A 17,491-nucleotide genomic window follows, 5' to 3' on the forward strand; every position below is an offset into this window, starting at 1 on the left:
CTAAGCATTTTACATGCAGTATCTATATCAAAACAACCTTATGAGGTAGGTATCATTAATAACATTAATATTTTCATTTTATAGATGAAGCAGCTAAAGCTTAACTTGGTTAAGAAACTTGTCCTAAAGACACTTAGCTTGTAAGTGTCAGAGGACAGGTTCAAACTCAGACTTAATTGTCTCTTTGCCGCCTTTCCAGCCTAGCATCTTTAGGAAAAATAATCCCATATTTTATCCTAGAAATTTGTGATTACTATATATCAGCTTCTGGTAAAGACATTAAGAAGTTAATGAAGCTAGGACTTCAGCTGTGCTGAGGAATAATCCATGTTCTGCAGTGATTCATTCAACACTTTTTCCCATTTCAGTCCGGCTGCTGTCTCTACTGCTGTTCACGGACTGCTCGACCAATGGCCACTTCTCTCTTACCTTTCTGACCTCTTAGCAGCATTAGTCATAGACACGTCTTCTTAGAAACGGTTTGTTGTCTTGGCTGTTCTGACATCACACTCTCCTAATGTTCTTCCTAACTCATTTGAGATTATTCCAGGGCTCAGAACTGGGCCTCATTCTCTTCTCTGTATTCATTCTCCCAAGGTGAGCTTGTCCTGTCCCATGGCTTTAATGTACATCTTCATAGTGATAATTCATAAACCTTATCTCTGGCTCTGACCTTCTGAATTCCAGATGCCTATATCCAGTTGCCACTCAGATAACTAGAGCACATACTAATTTTAATATAGTCAAAGCAGAATTCTTGATTTCTAATGCAGCTCCCCCTACCCAAACTGTTTCTCTTCTAGTGTTCCCTTTTTTTTTTTTTTTTTTCAGAAATAGAACCACCATCTCCATTACTACCACTATTTTGTGCTACTTGAGTCACAGAATCTTTTTTTTCCTCACATCCAATCTGTCATTAAACAAGCCCTGCCAACTCTACCTCCAAATCTATATCCATAATCTCTTTACACTTGTCTACCATCCAAATCTAAGCCACCATTTTCTTGCTCGCTATTTCATAGTTACCTCCTCACAGGTTTGGATATGCAGAAAGTTGGAGAGGAGGTTGCAGGATTAGGTAGCAACAGAAACACAGATATGGAGGTGAGGAACTGTAGAGCTCTGTTCTGTGAGATGCAGTTCCATCTGGCTAGAGAGTAACATTTGAAGAGAAAAAGTGTAGGGGTTAGAAAGTTGGAAAGGGTCATGTTGAAGAGGGCCTTGAATTCTAAACTTAGGGATTTGTGTTTAATATTGTATGGAGGCAGGGGGAACCATTTCATTTTTCAATGGAGATGTTTTACAGTTAGACTGTGTTTGAATAGAAAGAATAAAAGAGGATAGAGACTAGTAAGGAGTTAGATGGCTGTTATGAATTGAGAGGGAATGATGTTCTAGAATTAGGTTTATTCTTTAATCATTTAATATCATTAAGTGCCCACAGTGTTCCAGGAAAAGAAAATACTGGACAAGCCAAAAATGGTTTCTTGTCTATAGTGTTTATATTTGGGGGTTGGTAATAGTCAGGGAGAGGGACACAAAAGAAACACATTAAAAAAAAAAATGAAACAGTTCCCTGGTGGTCCAGTGGTTAGGACTCTATGCTTTCACTGTGGGGTTGGGAAATAAGATCCTGCAAGCCATGTGGCACAGCCAAAAAAGAAAAGAAATGAGACCAAACCACTTTGTTGTACAACTGAAACTAACACAGTATTGTAAATTGGCTATAGTTCGATTTAAAAAAAAAGAAATGAAGTAATTTCACAGTATATGAAGGGCTATGTAGGGAATACATAAGGTTATATGATAACAGAATATGAGGAAAGGAAATTTCACAAAGTTTTGAGGAGAGCCTCTCTGAGGATATGACCTTTGAAAACTGAAGTATTAGAAAGAGCTGGCCAGAAAAGTGTTCCAAGGAGAGGGAACAGAAAATGCAAAGACACTGATTTTGGAAAGATCTGGTGAATGCAATGAATGCAGACACCGATGTTCCTGGCTTTCAGTGTGAATCAGAGTAGTAGGAGATGAAGTTGAAAGTGGGAAAGAGCCAGATGCGAAGAGCCTAATGAGCCATGGTAAGGAATTTGAACTTTATTTCTAAGTGCAAAAAAAAAATATATATAATAAAGGGTTTTAAGCAGGGCAATGACATGATCAAAAGATTGAATATACTATTACCTCGGATTGTGGCTCTAGGAAAGGAGTTGAGAATCAAAGTAAGAGGCAATGTTGAGCTGAGAGCTGAAGGGATTTGATAATAGAAAAGGTATGAGGTTAAGGAGGAGTTAAAAGTGACTGGTTTGAGCCTGCTGGGCTTAGAATGAATGTGCCATTTATAGAAATAGGAGAGTCAGGAGCAGTTGATTTTTAGCTGCTTCAGAACTTCCAGGTAAAAATATATATAGAGTACAGTTAGAAATTTAGGTTTAATGCTTAGGGGAGAATATAGGGCCAGAAAAAGATTCAGGTACATATCTACATAGAATAATTGGAATTTTAAGGAAAGGGTTTATATAGGAAAAAAAGGGTGGAGGACTGAAGGCAAATTTTTTTAGGGAATAAACTGTGTAGCAGCAGGATGGAGGCAGAGAAAGAGCAATTAAGAGGTTGAAAGAAAAGAATAATGTCACAGAAGTCATAGAAGTATGAAATATTAAGAAGGAATGGGAGTAGAGGAAAGAAAGGGAGTGTGGAAATTTCAGTCACTGCAAAGAATCTGAGCCTGGGATAGATGGGGAGAGCAGAGTCCGAATTTGGTAAAAAGTCACTGGTGACCCTCAAAGAAGAGAAAAGAGCGTGAGATCAGACTGCAGACAATAGGTGAGAGGAAGTAGAGCTTTTTCGATTCAGTTACCATTTAAAAAAGTCAGCAAATGGTATTTATAGTAGAAAATCTGGATAGTTAACAAATCTTTAGGAATCTGATATATGCCAGCATTGGACCAGGTGCTAGGATATAAGGAGGAGTAGCAATGTTCTTCTGTTAAGAAGGTTACAGCATGGGAGAGACATAATTAAAAACCCACTATTCCTCAGTTCCTTCATGTCTTTACTTCCTTCTCTCTTTAGAGTTAACAGTCTAATATTAAAATAACCTTGTTCTCCAGACTTGTGCCTCTCTCCCTTATAGTAGTCGTCTAAATATTGATATATTCCAACACTTGTTAAATTCAACTCTCCATCTGTTTTTTGCCTATACCCGGGCAGCTGAATGTGGAGAAAAATACATCATGCAGGCTGTTGTGCAGTCACTAAGTCCTGTCCAACTCTTTATGAGGGTGTATGTGCTCAGTCATGTTCAACTCTTTGTGACCCTGTGGACTGCAGTCCACCAGGTTCCTCTGTCCATGGAATTTTCCAGGCAAGAATACTGGAGTGGGTTGCCATTTTCTACTCCAGGGATCCAGCTCTTTACCACCCTATGAACTGCAGCATACCAGTATCGTCTGTCCTCCACTATCTCCCAGAGTTTGCGAAAATTCATATCCATTGAGTTGGTGATGCTATCTAACCATCTCATCCTCTGTTGCCTCCTTCTCCTCTTGTCTTCAGTCTTTCCCAGCGTCAGGGTCTTTTCCAATGAGTTGGCTTGTGACTGCCAATCTTAAGTGGGCATTTAGTACTGCCACGCTGAATTTACATTTTCACGATCCATTTGCTCTCTTACTTTTCCTAGATGATAATTTCACATGTTCTTTTTTTCTCTTCAGATCAACAACCCACATTCCTCCCTTTTAACTAAAGAAGTTGCTTCCTGTTTCTCTGAGGATATGGAAGCAGTTAGAAGAGATCTAATTCCCTCATGCTCCTGTTGCTGCAGCCGTCAACATGAGTGTGAATACTCTGCCTTTCTCCTGTTCCGGTGATGACTGTTCATGTCCTTGTCCAGGATCCCATTGTGGATGAGACCCCATCCCATCCCTCTAACCTACTCAAGGAATCACCCTAGGAATTCTCTTGTTCTTTCTTTTGGATCAAGTTTTGGTCTCTACTGAGCCATTCCCATAAGTATATAAATATGCTTTACAATCTCTCACTTAAGAATAATAAATAAAGAAAATTCCTTTGACTCTTTCAACTGTTTCCCTATTTCTCTGCTTCCATTTATATCAAGACAGTTGTCTGTAGGCATTTCTTCTTCCTCTTCTTTCATTCTCTTTAATCCATTCCAATCGGTCTTCCATCCTTCCCATTCTATTGAAACCATTTTGTCAAGACCCCTTAGTGATCTTTACTTTGCCAAACCCCAAGATCATTTGCCCAGTTGATCATATCCTCTTTGACAAAATGCTTTTTTAAAAAACAGGTTTTTAGGATACTATTTACTTCAGTAATTGCTCTATTGTAATTGCTCAGTAATTCTCCTTATACTTCATTAATTGCTCTATCTTGGTTTCCTTCCTCATCTCCCTGACCACTAAACATTGGTGTACCCCAGGACTTAGACCTCGGACCTTTTCTCCTATTCAACTATGTTCATCTTCAAATAACATCTATAGGCTGACAACTCCTGATTTTATACATCTGGCCCAGAACTTGCTCCTGAACTTTAGATTCTTTACATAGGCTGCAGGATCCTCTGCTCTTGGAGGTTCACTGGGCATTTCAAACGTTAACAAATCTAAAGTTAAAATGCTTTTTTCCTCTTTAAACATGTTCCTTTTATATATATATCCTTCTTCTTTCTGATAAATGACAATTCCATTCTGACTGCTCAAGATAAAAACCGTGAGATCTTCTTTACTTTTGTTTCCTTTCATGCCTATATCTAGGCCACAGCACCTTCCGTCAACTCTCTCTTCAGCATATATTCAATCTACCATTTCTCAGTATCTCCACAGCTACTACCCTGGTCCAAGACACCATCTTGTCTTTCCTAGATTATTTTACAAGTCTCCCAGCTGACCTTTCTACTTCTACCCCTGCCCACTTTGAATGGTCTTATCAACTTAGCAGCTAGAATGAGCCTTGTAAAACTCAAAATAGATTATATCATTCTGCTCAGACTTTCTTGTGTTCCCCATCTTAGTCAGCAAAAGCAAAAGCCATTACAGTGATCTACAGGCAATTATAGGATCCAGGTTCCTTTTACTTTGTCTCCTACTACTCTCCTTTTTGCTTTTTATAGCTCCACCACTGCTGACCTCATTGCTGTTCCTGGAACATGCCAAGCTTGCTTCTACCTCAGAGGCTTTGCACTTGCTATTCCCTGTCTGGAAAACTTCTCCCCCAGATATCTGCTGTGCCAGATTGCTCGCATCATTTAGGACTCTGCTAAATGTCGCCTGAACAGAGTGGTTTTCCTTGTGCAACATATATGAAGTAGCCATTTTTCCACCCCCAGAATAATCTCTTTCCTTTGCTCTGCTTTTTTTTCCCTAAAGGACCTATTGCCAGTTGATAGATCTGGTTGTTTATTTTTATGTTCTATCTTAATGAAAAATTCTTTATCCTCTTTATAAAAATGGGGATATGTTCCACCTGCTCCTAAACTGGAAGTTCTATGAGAGCATGTACTGTATCTGGCTTATTTATCACTGTGTCCACTGTGCCTCATACAGTCTGGACATGTAATAGATGTGCAAAAAGTTTTTTTGATAAGTACCTTCTAGTTTTCCTCTAGCAGGAAGAGCAACTTGCATTTATTATGGGTATATGCATGGGAATACACACCTATAGAAACTGTTTATAATTAGGTGGTCCTTCTAATGTAACCTTTTATAGGATAGTTCTTCATCCATCTAAACTGACCATCTAAGCATTAAATTTAAATTGTCCACAGATTCAAACCTATTATGTTTGACCTTTTACAAATCCCAGTGCTTCATTTATCATGTGTAATGGCATGGCATAAAGAGATAAAGAAGCATATTTTCCCCCCATTAAATCTGCATGCTGCTGTAAGAACAGTTGAGTGAGAATTGTGCAGTATTTTGCTATGATGTAATGAATCAGTCTACTCTGGTTTTAGATTATACCTTAGGGGACTTGCAAAACATGGCCATTTTAAGCTTTGGTTACAAATTATCTTTTAAGGGACCATTGGATATGTCTCAGTAAACAAAAGTGGTCTGAACTATTCAAGCATCTAATATAAATGACTCTTCAAAAGCTATACTTTGTAATAAAATGGTTGAATGACAGTTGAATCATTTACATATTGTGATAGCCTAAATAAATAGTCTTTCCAAGTATTATAAGCGAATCTGAAAGACAAAGTAATGTAGGGTGCTGGATTAATTACTCAGTTATAAATCATTCAAGGAGCTTAATTACGTTTGTGCATTAACAATAAAACCTTGAGTGTTGTGTTGGTGTATGTGTGACAAATGGTTATCACCCTCTTCATATAGAGCTTGCTTCTGTGTCCCTCCAGAGACACACAACCACATATCTTTAGATCCTGAAGAGATTGTCTCTGTTCTTCTTGATACAGAATTTGCATTAAGAAAATTTGTTCAGAAAAAAACAAAAGATACAATTTATTTTTGTTTTAGTTTTTTTAAGTGATTATTTTTGTTAAATTTGTTGATACTGAAAGTTGGGTATGTTGACCTTTAGTAACCAAGATACTTTACAGACAGAAGAAATAATTGTAAATATAATATAATATTACATATACTTCTACACATATAATATATGCCTTTTCACCCATTCCAGTCTGTTAACATAGTAAAACTTGTTTATAATGTGACATCAAGCTTTCATATCTCCAAGTGAAAGAGTACTTCAACAGAATTTTTTGGGAAAAAAAATCTACAGTTATGTCTTCTTGTTCACAGGAAGGGAGGCAATAATAAGCTAATAAAGATCTATCATCGAGATGGTAAATATGGCTTTTCTGATCCTCTGACATTTAATTCTGTGGTGGAGCTCATTAGCCACTATCATCATGAATCTCTTGCCCAGTACAATCCCAAACTTGATGTGAAACTGATGTACCCAGTGTCCAGATACCAACAGGTAGGTATGGTTACATAAGTTTGGGATTTTTTTTTGGCTGTGCTCTGCGGCATGCGGGATCTTATTTCCCTGACCATGAATTGAGCCGATACTGCTGCAGTGGAAGCGCAAAGTCAGCCACTGGAGCACCAGGGAAGTCCTGTGGTTACACAGGCTCTTAATAGCTAATCAGCAAATCATTATTTGGCAACATCATTTGATTCTAACTTACCAGGTTTATCAGGAAAAAAAAGGAGAAATGCTAAATGGTTGATTTAAGATACTTTTAGAACTTATTTTGAACTACTATCCCTTAATATCTTGTTGCATGCGTTTGTTAACTTTATATAAAAATATTTGTGTTAGTGTTTCCTATTTATATTTCATTAAAAATTTTTAAGTATTACCTATTTTGAGGTGATCTAAAGAGTGAGCTTAGTGTTAACAAAAAGATTTAGTGGTTTCCCATACTTAATACTTATACAGTAGCTTAAACTTACAGCAGAAATACAATTTAAATAGTTGTGGAAAAACCCATGTTTTAGAAATATTGACATTCTTCATTTCTTTTGTTTACCTATATAGGATCAGTTGGTAAAAGAAGATAATATTGATGCTGTCGGTAAAAAACTGCAGGAGTATCACTCTCAGTATCAGGAAAAGAGTAAAGAATATGACAGACTCTATGAAGAATATACCAGAACATCCCAGGTTAGTATATTTTTGTTGTTTAGGCCAGTAAGTAGGCAGTAAGACTTATAGTTATCTTGGGTTTTCTATAATATTATTATTTTCTGTAACTCACTTGACAGTCTTTCTCTGCCTTGATATCTTTTCTAAAGTAAAAAAGTTTGTTGAAGTATAGTTGACTTACATATATAAATTCTTATGTATATAAAGATTTTTATGTATAAATTCTTTTTCAGATTCTTTTCCTTTATAGCTTGTTTCAAGATATTGAATCTAGTTCCTTGTATTATACAGTGAGGCCTTGTTTTAGGCTTCCCTGGTGGCTCAGAAGATAAAGAGTCTGCCTGCAATGCAGGATCCCTGGGTTGGGAAGATCCCCTGGAGAAGGAAATGGCAACCCTCTCCAGTACTCTTGCTTGGAAAATCCCATGGACAGAGGAGCCACGGTAGACTACAACCCATGGGGTCGCAAAGAATCGGACATGGCTGAGCGACTTCACTTTCACTCTTTTGTTTAAGCTATCTTAGTATCTCTTTTTTAAAATTAAACTAAGTTTAATTAATTAATTTATTGATTGATTGTGCTGGGTCTTTATTGCTGCACTTGGGCTTTCTCTGACTGTGGTGAGCAGGACCATCTCTTGTTGCAGAATACAGGTTCTAGGTGCATGGGCTCAGCAGTTGTGGCTTACAGGCTTAGTTGCCCTGCACCATGTGGAATCTTTCCAAACCAGGGATCTACTCTGTGTCCCCTGACTTGTCAGGCGGACTCCCAACCACTGGACCACCAGGGAAGTCCAGTACCAACTTACTACTGCAAAGTTTTTAGTAGGGTTTAAACACTCTGTATATGCTCCTATACATCTTTATTCCTTCCCTCTTATGTTGTTATCACTACTGATTACTTTTTTATACATTATCTACCCATTCGCATAGATTTATAATTGTAGTTTTATGCATTTGTCCTTTGAAACATAGAACATGGACAGAGGAGCCTGCAGGCTGTAGTCATAGGGTTGGAAAGAGTTAGACATGACTGAAGCTCCTTAGCATGCACGCAACCAAAAGTACAAAACGACTGGCTTTTATATTTGCTTATGCAGTTGCTTTTACCAGTGTTCTTTATTTATTCGTGTAGCTCTGAGTTATTGTCTAGTGTCCTTTCATTTCATCCCAAAGGAATCTCTTGAGCATTTCTTGTAGGGCAAGTCTTGGGGTAACAGACTCCTTTTCTTTTGTCTATCTGGGCTTATCTTATATAATTTCTCTTCCTTCATTCTTGAAGGACAGTACTTCTAGTTACAGAAGTCTTGGCTGACAGTTTTTTTTCTTCCAGGGCTTTAAATATTGCCCACCTGCTGCCTTATGGCCTAAATATTTTGTATGGCAAATCAGCTATTATTTTTATTGAAGATCATTTGTATATGATAAGTCACTTCTTTTTTGCTGCTTTTAAGATTCTCTCTGTGTTTTGACAGTTTGATTACAGTTGTGAAATACTTAGTTTTTTAAAAATATCTTTGTCTGTAGTTTGTTAACTGTTAAGGTTTAGTCAGTTGTGAGCTCTTCCAGTATTACTGTGTTTCATGGTGCCTTGTTTTCACCCTAGAATTAATGTTCTTGATTCTCAGTCCCAAAGCCCTTGATCTTGTTTCTAAGCTAGTTATCTGTGGTGTGCAGTGTAAATGCAGACTGCACCAAGAGTCTCTGGACTGGAGGAGCTTATTAGGAGATACTAGCCTGTGAGAATTGCAGGTTAGGTGTGCGATACAGTGCTGACTGGGGGAAGGTGTGGGATTACAGTGGTCAGAGTTACTGTGATGGTCCATTTTTCTTTGTGAGGTGTTTGATTTCATTTTTTTTCAAGTTTTCTTTTATTAGCTAAGTAGTTATTCAGAATGACTTTAATAACCTTTTTCCCCCTTCCTATCTGATACTTGTGCTTTGTCTGTGGTGTGACTGTATGTGTATGCTGTTTTTTACACTGCAGATTTCAGGGTTTCTGTGTTCCTTTGCCTCTTCTAAGTGAATTATCTGTGTTGAGACTAGTATTTGATTTAGAATGGAGAAAAAGTTACTGAGGTTTCTTCAGATTGAATCAACATAAGTGGTCAACGTTAGGGGATGGTGAAATTATCATACATATACATATATATATAGCTATTAGAAGAGTTTTCAGAAATTACTTTAAAACTTGATTTTTAAAATGTGCAAAAGTTATATAAATATGTATGTTAAATATAAATATTGCTGAATTCTATGAATTATATCACACAGCATGAAAGTCCTCATTCCCCAGAGGCAACTGCTGTTATTAAATGCTTCTTAGGAATTCCTCGTGACCTCAGAAATGCTAATGATGTAGCTTCAGGTAAAGGATGGGAACTTAAACATAGACATACTCTGTCATAGGACATCAGTAGTTTTTAACATAACCAGTTTTAGAAAATAATTCTCCTAATTTCCAATTTAGTTCATTTTATATTTTTAAGAAAGGTAATCTGTGTGTTTGTGTGTGTGTGTGTGTGAGTGAGAGAGAGAGAAGGAGAGAGGGAGAATCAGGTATGAAAGATGACTACAACCATCCAAAAATATGTATTGAATACCTAGTCTAGGTATGAAACTGTATTTGACTCTCACTATACAGAGGGAGAAGTGAGGCCTGATTTTGCAGAAGTGCAAGGTCCTCTGACATATTTGTTAACTGTGATGTGCATTAGTCAAAATAGCATGCTTTAATTTTAATCCCTTTCCTCTGCGTCAGATAAAGCAGTGATGGGTTACTGTAATCGTGTGGGTGAATTTATTTAAAGGGCAATGTATAACACTATGTTTAATCTCACAAAAATATTAAGTAAAAGATTCAAAAGATATATGAGTATATTCTATAAGGTACAAAACCAAGCAAATGTTAACATTTTCATTTTGACTAGGAACATAAAGTGGTAAGGTTCCAGGAGAGCAGAAGTTTTCAAATTTGTTCACTTACGTATCCCAAGTGCTTCAAATAATGCCTGGCATATAGTTGTTGTTTATTCGCTAAGTTGTTTCTGACTCTTTAAGAACCCATGGACTGTAGCCCACCAGGCTCCTCTGTCCATGGGATTTTCCAGGCAAGAATTCTGGAGTGGGTTGCCATTTCTTTCTCCAGGGGATCTTGCCAGCCCAGGGATCGAACCCACGTCTCTTGCATTGGCAAGCAGATTCTTTACCACTGAGCCACCATTCAATTATTTGTTGAATGAATTTATGTAAGATAATGAACCAAAGCATTCCACCCTTGTCAAGAGCCTGAAATCAGATCTCAGTGTGGACTAGAGTCTTGGGGAAGGTTAACACCTCTGTGAATGGAGGTTAGAAAAAAATAGCCACCATTGCATATGGCTTTGGCTTGTGTAGAGTTGCATTTCTTTCTTATCATGACTGGAGAAAACTGAGAAAACTCCACACGTTGCACACATGCCCAGTAATATCCTCATATTTAACAGTAGAATATGAGTGCTGAGCAGCTGACATGAGACTGGGTTCTGGAAGTGTAATCCATGCTTAGGGAGCTGGGAATGAGGCTGGATGGAGGCAATCAAAAAAGCCAGAAGGCCAAAACTAGAAGATGGCTAATTTCTCTGTGTGAGAATTGAGAGCACGACCTGAGATGGGCCAAGCAGAGAAGAGCCTTGGAGGCTTAAAGCTTTGGGAGGTAGGAGAAGAGACGGAGGGATCCAGAGGGATCCAGTGATTAGCAGTTTAGGAGAGACAATGAGTGTTAAAGAACTGACCTCCTCCATTTGTGTTACAGTGTTTCTAAATGTAGACCTTCTCCATGTTTGCTTCTTCTATAAAAGGAAAGATTTCATTTTAGATAAAATCTAGTTTCCTATGTTGTAATCAAATTCTTCCCAGAGAATGGGAAGAGATGGTATACCCAGAGTCAGAGTTGGCATAGGGTGAGAACAGGCTGCTTGTGGGGATATTTACATCTGGATTACATATAATTGTGAGGCAAAGTGATAGGATTTAGTGACGGTTTGGGATTAGACACCGGAATTCAGCCATGAGATCATTGGTGATCTTGGAAAGGGTAGTGTCTATGGAAGGGTGAGTGCGGAAGCCAGAATAGAGTTAGCTGGAGAATGAATGAGAGATGAGGAGAGAGAGAGAGCCCATATAAACAATTCTTTTAAGAAGCTGAAAAGAGAAATCAGGGTTAAGGAACTTTATTTTTTTTCAAAATGGTGTTAAATTAGAACCTGTGTGAGAAGGAACCTTAGACTGGGAGAGTGAATGTTGTGAGAAGGGGTAGTTGATATGATATGAAGTACCAGAGGAAGGGACAGGAGGTAAGACCCAGAGAAGAGAAGAAGGGGTAAGGTGGGTTACAGTTTTCATGGTAGGCATAGTGGCATTGTTTGTGGGGGAGCTGCTGCTTTGGCAGTGACACCAAATATTATTTCCTTTGCTGCTCTGCCTGCCAACACACACAACAGTCAGACTGTTGGTGTTTTCTTTGAGGATATAGGGCCAGAAATTTAATCAGTTCAGTTCAGTTGTTCAGTCATGTCCGATTCTTTGCACTCCATGGACTGCAGCACTCCAGGCCTCCCTGTCCATCAGCAACACCCAGAGTTTACTCAAACTCATGTCCATTGAGTCGGTGATGCCATCCAACCATCTCATCCTCTGTCGTCTCCTTCTCCTCCTGCCTTCAGTCTTTTCCAGTATCAGGGTCTTTACAAAAGAGTCAGTTCTTCTCATCAGGTGGCCAAAGTATTGGAACTTCAGCTTCAGCATCTGTCCTTCCAGTGAACATTCAGGACTGATTTCCTTTAGGATGGACTGGTCAGATATCCTTGTAGTCCAAGGGACTCTTTAAGAGTCTTCTCCAACACCACAGTTCAAAAGCTTCAATCCTTTGGTGCTCAGCTTTCTTTAAAGTCCAACTCTCACATCCATCCATGACTACTGGAAAAACCATACCCTTGACTAGATGGACCTTTGTTGGCAAAGTAATGTCTCTGCTTTTTAATATGCTGTCCAGGTTTGCTATAGCTTTTATTCCAAGAGCAAGTGTCTTTTAATTTCATGGGTGCAGTCTCCATCTGCAGTGATTTTGGAGCCCCCCAAAATACATCTATTTGCCGTGAAGTGATGGGACCAGATGCCATGATCTTAGTTTTCTGAATGTTGAGTTTTAAGCCAACTTTTTCCCTCTCCTCTTTCACTTTCATCAAGAGGCTCTTTAGTTCTTCTTCGCTTTCTGCCATAAGGGTGATGCCATTTGCATATCTGAGGTTATTGATATTTTCCCCAGAAATCTTGATCCCAGCTTGTGCTTCATCCAGTCCAGCATTTCTCATGATGTACTCTGCATATAAGTTATATAAGCAGGGTGACAACACACAGCCTTGACATACTTCTCTCCCAATTTGGAACCAGTCTGTTGTTCCATGTCCAGTTCTAACTGTTGCTTCTTGACCTGCATACAGATTTCTCAGGAGGCAGGTCAGATGGTCTGATATTCCCATCTCTTGAAGAATTTTCCGCAGTTTGTTGTAACCAACACAGTCAAAAGCTTTGGCATAGTCAATAAAGCAGAGGTAGATGTTTTTCTGAAACTCTCGTGCTTTTTCAGTGATCCAGTGGATGTTGGCAATTTGATCTCTGATTTCTCTGCCTGTTCTAAATCAAGCTTGAACATCTGGAAGTTCACGGTTCATATAGTGTTGAAGCCTGCCTTGGAGATTTTTGAACATTACTTTGCTAGTGTGTGAGATGAGTGCAAATTGTGTGGTAGTTTAAGCATTCTTTGGCATTGGCTTTCTTTGGGACTGGAATGAAAACTGCCCTTTTCCAGTCCTGTGGCCACTGCTGAGTTTTCCAAATTTGCTGACATATTGAGTGCAGCACTTTCACAGCATCATCTTTTAGGATTTGAAATAGCTCAGCTGGAATTCCTTCACCCTACTAGCTTTGTTTGTAGTGACGCCTCCTAAGGCCCACTCTACTTTGCACCTCAGGATGTCTGGCTCTAGGTGAATGATCACACCATCATGATTATCTGGGTCGTGAAGATATTTTTTGTATAGTTCTTCTGTGTATTCTTGTCACCTTTTCTTAACCTTGCAAGGAAGCCAAAACCCTCCCCCATATTTGAGAATTGTAGAATTTATAGCTAAATATTTAGATACAGGGATTCCAATACGTTTACAGTACTACTTGAAATATGTATGATATATATCCTCAGCTATATGAAACATCACAAGGTTCTAGTGTCCCTCGTCTGCAAATTCCCTTATGTTCCAGCTGTACTGAGCAATTGCAGATCCACCTTTATTTTGTATAAGTAATGCCATACCATCTGTGTGCAATGCTGAATTTTCTTCTCCTACCCCAATTCTTTAAGACCTAACTCAGATGTTGCCTCCTCCATGAAGTCTCTGTAAAGCAATAAGTAACTAATTCACCCCACTTTATTTCCTCTATCATGACATGAAACAAAACCTTATTAGAGTTCAGAAATCTATTTTGCCTGTGTATTCTGAATCCTGGAGGGCAGGCCCCTTTTGTGACTCTCTTTAACACCAGATGGTACTTTCTGTGTAATGGATTCTCAGTAATCATTTGTTGAAATTAATCAGTCAAATTAATCAATTAATAATTTGTTGAAAATAATCAGTGAAATTAATCAGGGCTTTCCTGGTGGCTGAGTGGTAAAGAATCCTCCTGCCAATACAGGACTCATGGGTTTGCTCCCTGGTCTGGGAAGATTCCACATGCCACAGAGTGACTAAGCCCATGCATCTCAACTATTGAGCCTGTGCTCTAGAGCCCAGGAACTGCAACTACTGTGCGCATTTGCTACAGCTTCTGAAGCCTGCATGCCCTAGAGCCTGTGGTCTGCAATAAGAGAAGCCACCATAATGAGAAGCCCGTGCACGGCAACTAGAGAGTAGCCCACTCTTGCCACAACTAGAGAAAAGCCCAAGCAGCAATAAAAGACCCAGCATAGCCAAAACTAACTAAACAATAAGTAAAACAAATAAGATTATTAAAATTAATTAGAAATTAATAATAAAAATTAATAAATTAATCAGTGCTAAATAGCTGATGAATTGTCCCATCAGCACTGAAACTTTTAAAATTGTAAACTTTCAGGATCGCAGTCTTTCTAGACCTTTATACATATTTTCTTGACTTTCTAAAGTAAACAAAATTTAACCCTCTGAAAATTTTAGGGGAGTCATGATTCAGATGCTAAAGTGTACAGATATCCTCAGAGCTCATTGGAACGTGGAGGACCACTTACCCTAGTGTGAGTGGCTTAGCCTCCTGGGCTTCTGTTTTGTGGTGGTTTTAGTTTTTCATCTTATTTTGAATCTGATTTCAGCAGCTTTCTTCCCCTTCCTCATTTTCTGTTTCTAATGAGATGAATCTACTAATGAATCTATTTCAAAAATGACATGCTTTAGAAATGAAGTAAGACTAAATAGACTCTGTAGGGCTTTTCTGGAAAATAAGGTTTTGCATGCTGGTGCATGAACTCTGTTCTGTCTCTTCACTCCATCAGCACCTTTTGGGGGTCAGTACTGCAGTAGTTACAAAGGAGGAACTTTTATCTTGTCTTCAGGGTATGCAGGGTTAATCTCTTAGCAGCTCAGAGGCCTTTCTGTGGTTCTCAGCTATATTTCAGGTAATAGTTATTTTTCTTTTATTTTAGGGTTTTAATGATATATTTCATACATAAATAATGGTAGAAGGGTCTTGTTTTTGCCCCCTTAATTTGATCTCATGTGGAATCATAACTAGAATTATAAGATTTGTGTTAAGACTAAGGTTACAAAAAGAAATAAAAAGATAATGAAGTATGTTTATCTTTTTTTTATCCTATAGGAAATACAGATGAAGAGGACTGCAATTGAAGCTTTTAATGAAACAATTAAAATATTTGAAGAGCAGTGTCATACACAAGAACAACATAGCAAAGAATATATTGAGCGATTTCGAAAAGAAGGGAATGAAAAGGAAATTGAACGGTAAATAAATCTACCTAATATCTCCCAAGTGCATCAGTGAGCCAAGACGTTTTTTTCTTCTTTAATCATCTCTGTCATGTCTGCTTTTACCTCAGACTTGACAGTCCTGCCATATGGAATTACTTGCTATTCACACTAATGGTACCAAGCTGAACCTTCTCTCTTCTTCCTTCTTTCTCCAGCCTCCTAAATTGTTGACTCCTTTAGCACTCAGCTTAGACATGACTTTCTAGAAAATTTCCTCTGATTCCCTAGGCTGTTTTAGGGGCTTTTTGTCCCCATTTCTATAGCATCTGATCCTGATCCTTACTGTAACATTTACTGAAAGTCACACTAACAGAACTGTGAACTTGTTGAGAGTAAGGGTGGTGGCTTATTTTCCTTCATAGCTTCAGAATGTGTTACAGTGTTTGAGAGTACATAGTGGTGAATAGAGTTAATAGAAATGCTGAGGACTGTATGCTTGACCAGATATGGCAGGTGTGGGAGAAGCCAAAGATTATTCCTGGATTTCTGATACTAGTGACTAAGGGATGGTGTAATTCACCAAAATGGGAAGTACATGAGGGGAGTTCGGAGTGGGAACCACTGAGTTTTGAGGTTCCTATGAGAACCCAAATGGAATTTTCTGAGTGGTAGGCAGTTGATTATTTGGATTTGGAACTCTACAGAAAGGATTTGAGCAGCAAAAGTGTGTAGGTTATGGTAGATAATAAGGTTGAGATTACACAGAGAATGAGAAACATGAGAAGTATTGAATCTGGCAACTAAAAGAATACTGGGAACCTTTATCAAAGCAAATTTAGTGGAGTGTTAGAAAATGAGCCAAGTAACAGCGGGTTGAGGGGTGCAAAAGTGGATAATAAAACTGAATCACATGAAGGGAAAAGCAAAATTATTACTTGTGTTAGCACCAAAGTGTTGGTGAACTTTTGTGCCTAAGAATAGTATTAAGTGCTGTGAGGCAGTATAGCTTAATGGCTTAAGTTCAGTTCAGTTCAGTCGCTCAGTCCTGTCCGACTCTTTGCAACCCCATGGACTGCAGCACGCCAGGCCTCCCTGTCCATCACCAACTCCCAGAGTTTACTCAAACTCATGTCCATTGAGTTGATGATACCATCCAACCATGTCATCCTCTGTCATCCCCTTCTCCTGCCTTCAGTCTTTCCCAGCATCAGGGTCTTTTCAAATGAGTCAGTTCTTTGCATCAGGTGGCCAAAATATTGGAGTTTCAGCTTCAGCATCTGTCCTTCCAATGAATATTCAGGACTGATTTCCTTTAGGATGGACTGGTTGGATCTTCTTGCAGTCCAAGGGACTCTCAAGAGTCTTCTCCAACACCACAGTTCAAAAGCATTAGTTCTTCGGCGCTCAGCTTTCTTTATAGTCCAGTTCTCACATCCATACATGACTACTGGAAAAACCATAGCTTTGACTAGACGGATCTTTGCTGGCAAAGTAATGTCTCTGCTTTTTAATATTCAGTCTAGGTTGGTCATAACTTTTCTTCCAAGGAGCAAGTGTCTTCTAATTTCATGGCTGCAGTCACCATCTGCAGTGATTTTGGAGCCCAAAAAAATAAAGTCTGTCACTGTTTCAATTGTTTCACCATCTATTTGCCATGAAGGAATGGGACCAGATGCCATGATCTTAGTTTTCTGAATGTTGAGTTTTAAGCCAACTTTTTCACTCTCCTCTTTCACATTCATCAAGAGGCTCTTTAGTTCTTTGCTTTCTGCTATAAGGGTGGTGTCATCTGCATATCTGAGGTTATTGATATTTCTCCCGCAATCTTGATCCCAGCTTGTGCTTCATCCAGCCCAGCA

At 38.6% G+C, this 17,491-nt stretch overlaps 1 protein-coding gene across 3 annotated transcripts in view; it reads left to right on the forward strand.

Moving 5' to 3' along the window:
• PIK3R3 (phosphoinositide-3-kinase regulatory subunit 3) overlaps positions 1-17,491 on the forward strand; it is a 96,712-nt gene that overhangs the window by 59,472 nt on the left and 19,749 nt on the right. For all 3 annotated transcript variants that reach the window (XM_043876752.1, XM_043876753.1, XM_043876754.1), the window contains 3 exons: positions 6,786-6,966; positions 7,531-7,656; positions 15,523-15,665. In XM_043876752.1, coding sequence (XP_043732687.1) covers positions 6,786-6,966; positions 7,531-7,656; positions 15,523-15,665 — 450 coding nt within the window. The remainder of the gene's footprint in view (positions 1-6,785; positions 6,967-7,530; positions 7,657-15,522; positions 15,666-17,491) is intronic.

This window comes from Cervus elaphus, chromosome 20, assembly GCF_910594005.1.
Source record: "Cervus elaphus chromosome 20, mCerEla1.1, whole genome shotgun sequence".
Taxonomy (NCBI): Eukaryota; Metazoa; Chordata; class Mammalia; order Artiodactyla; family Cervidae; genus Cervus; species Cervus elaphus.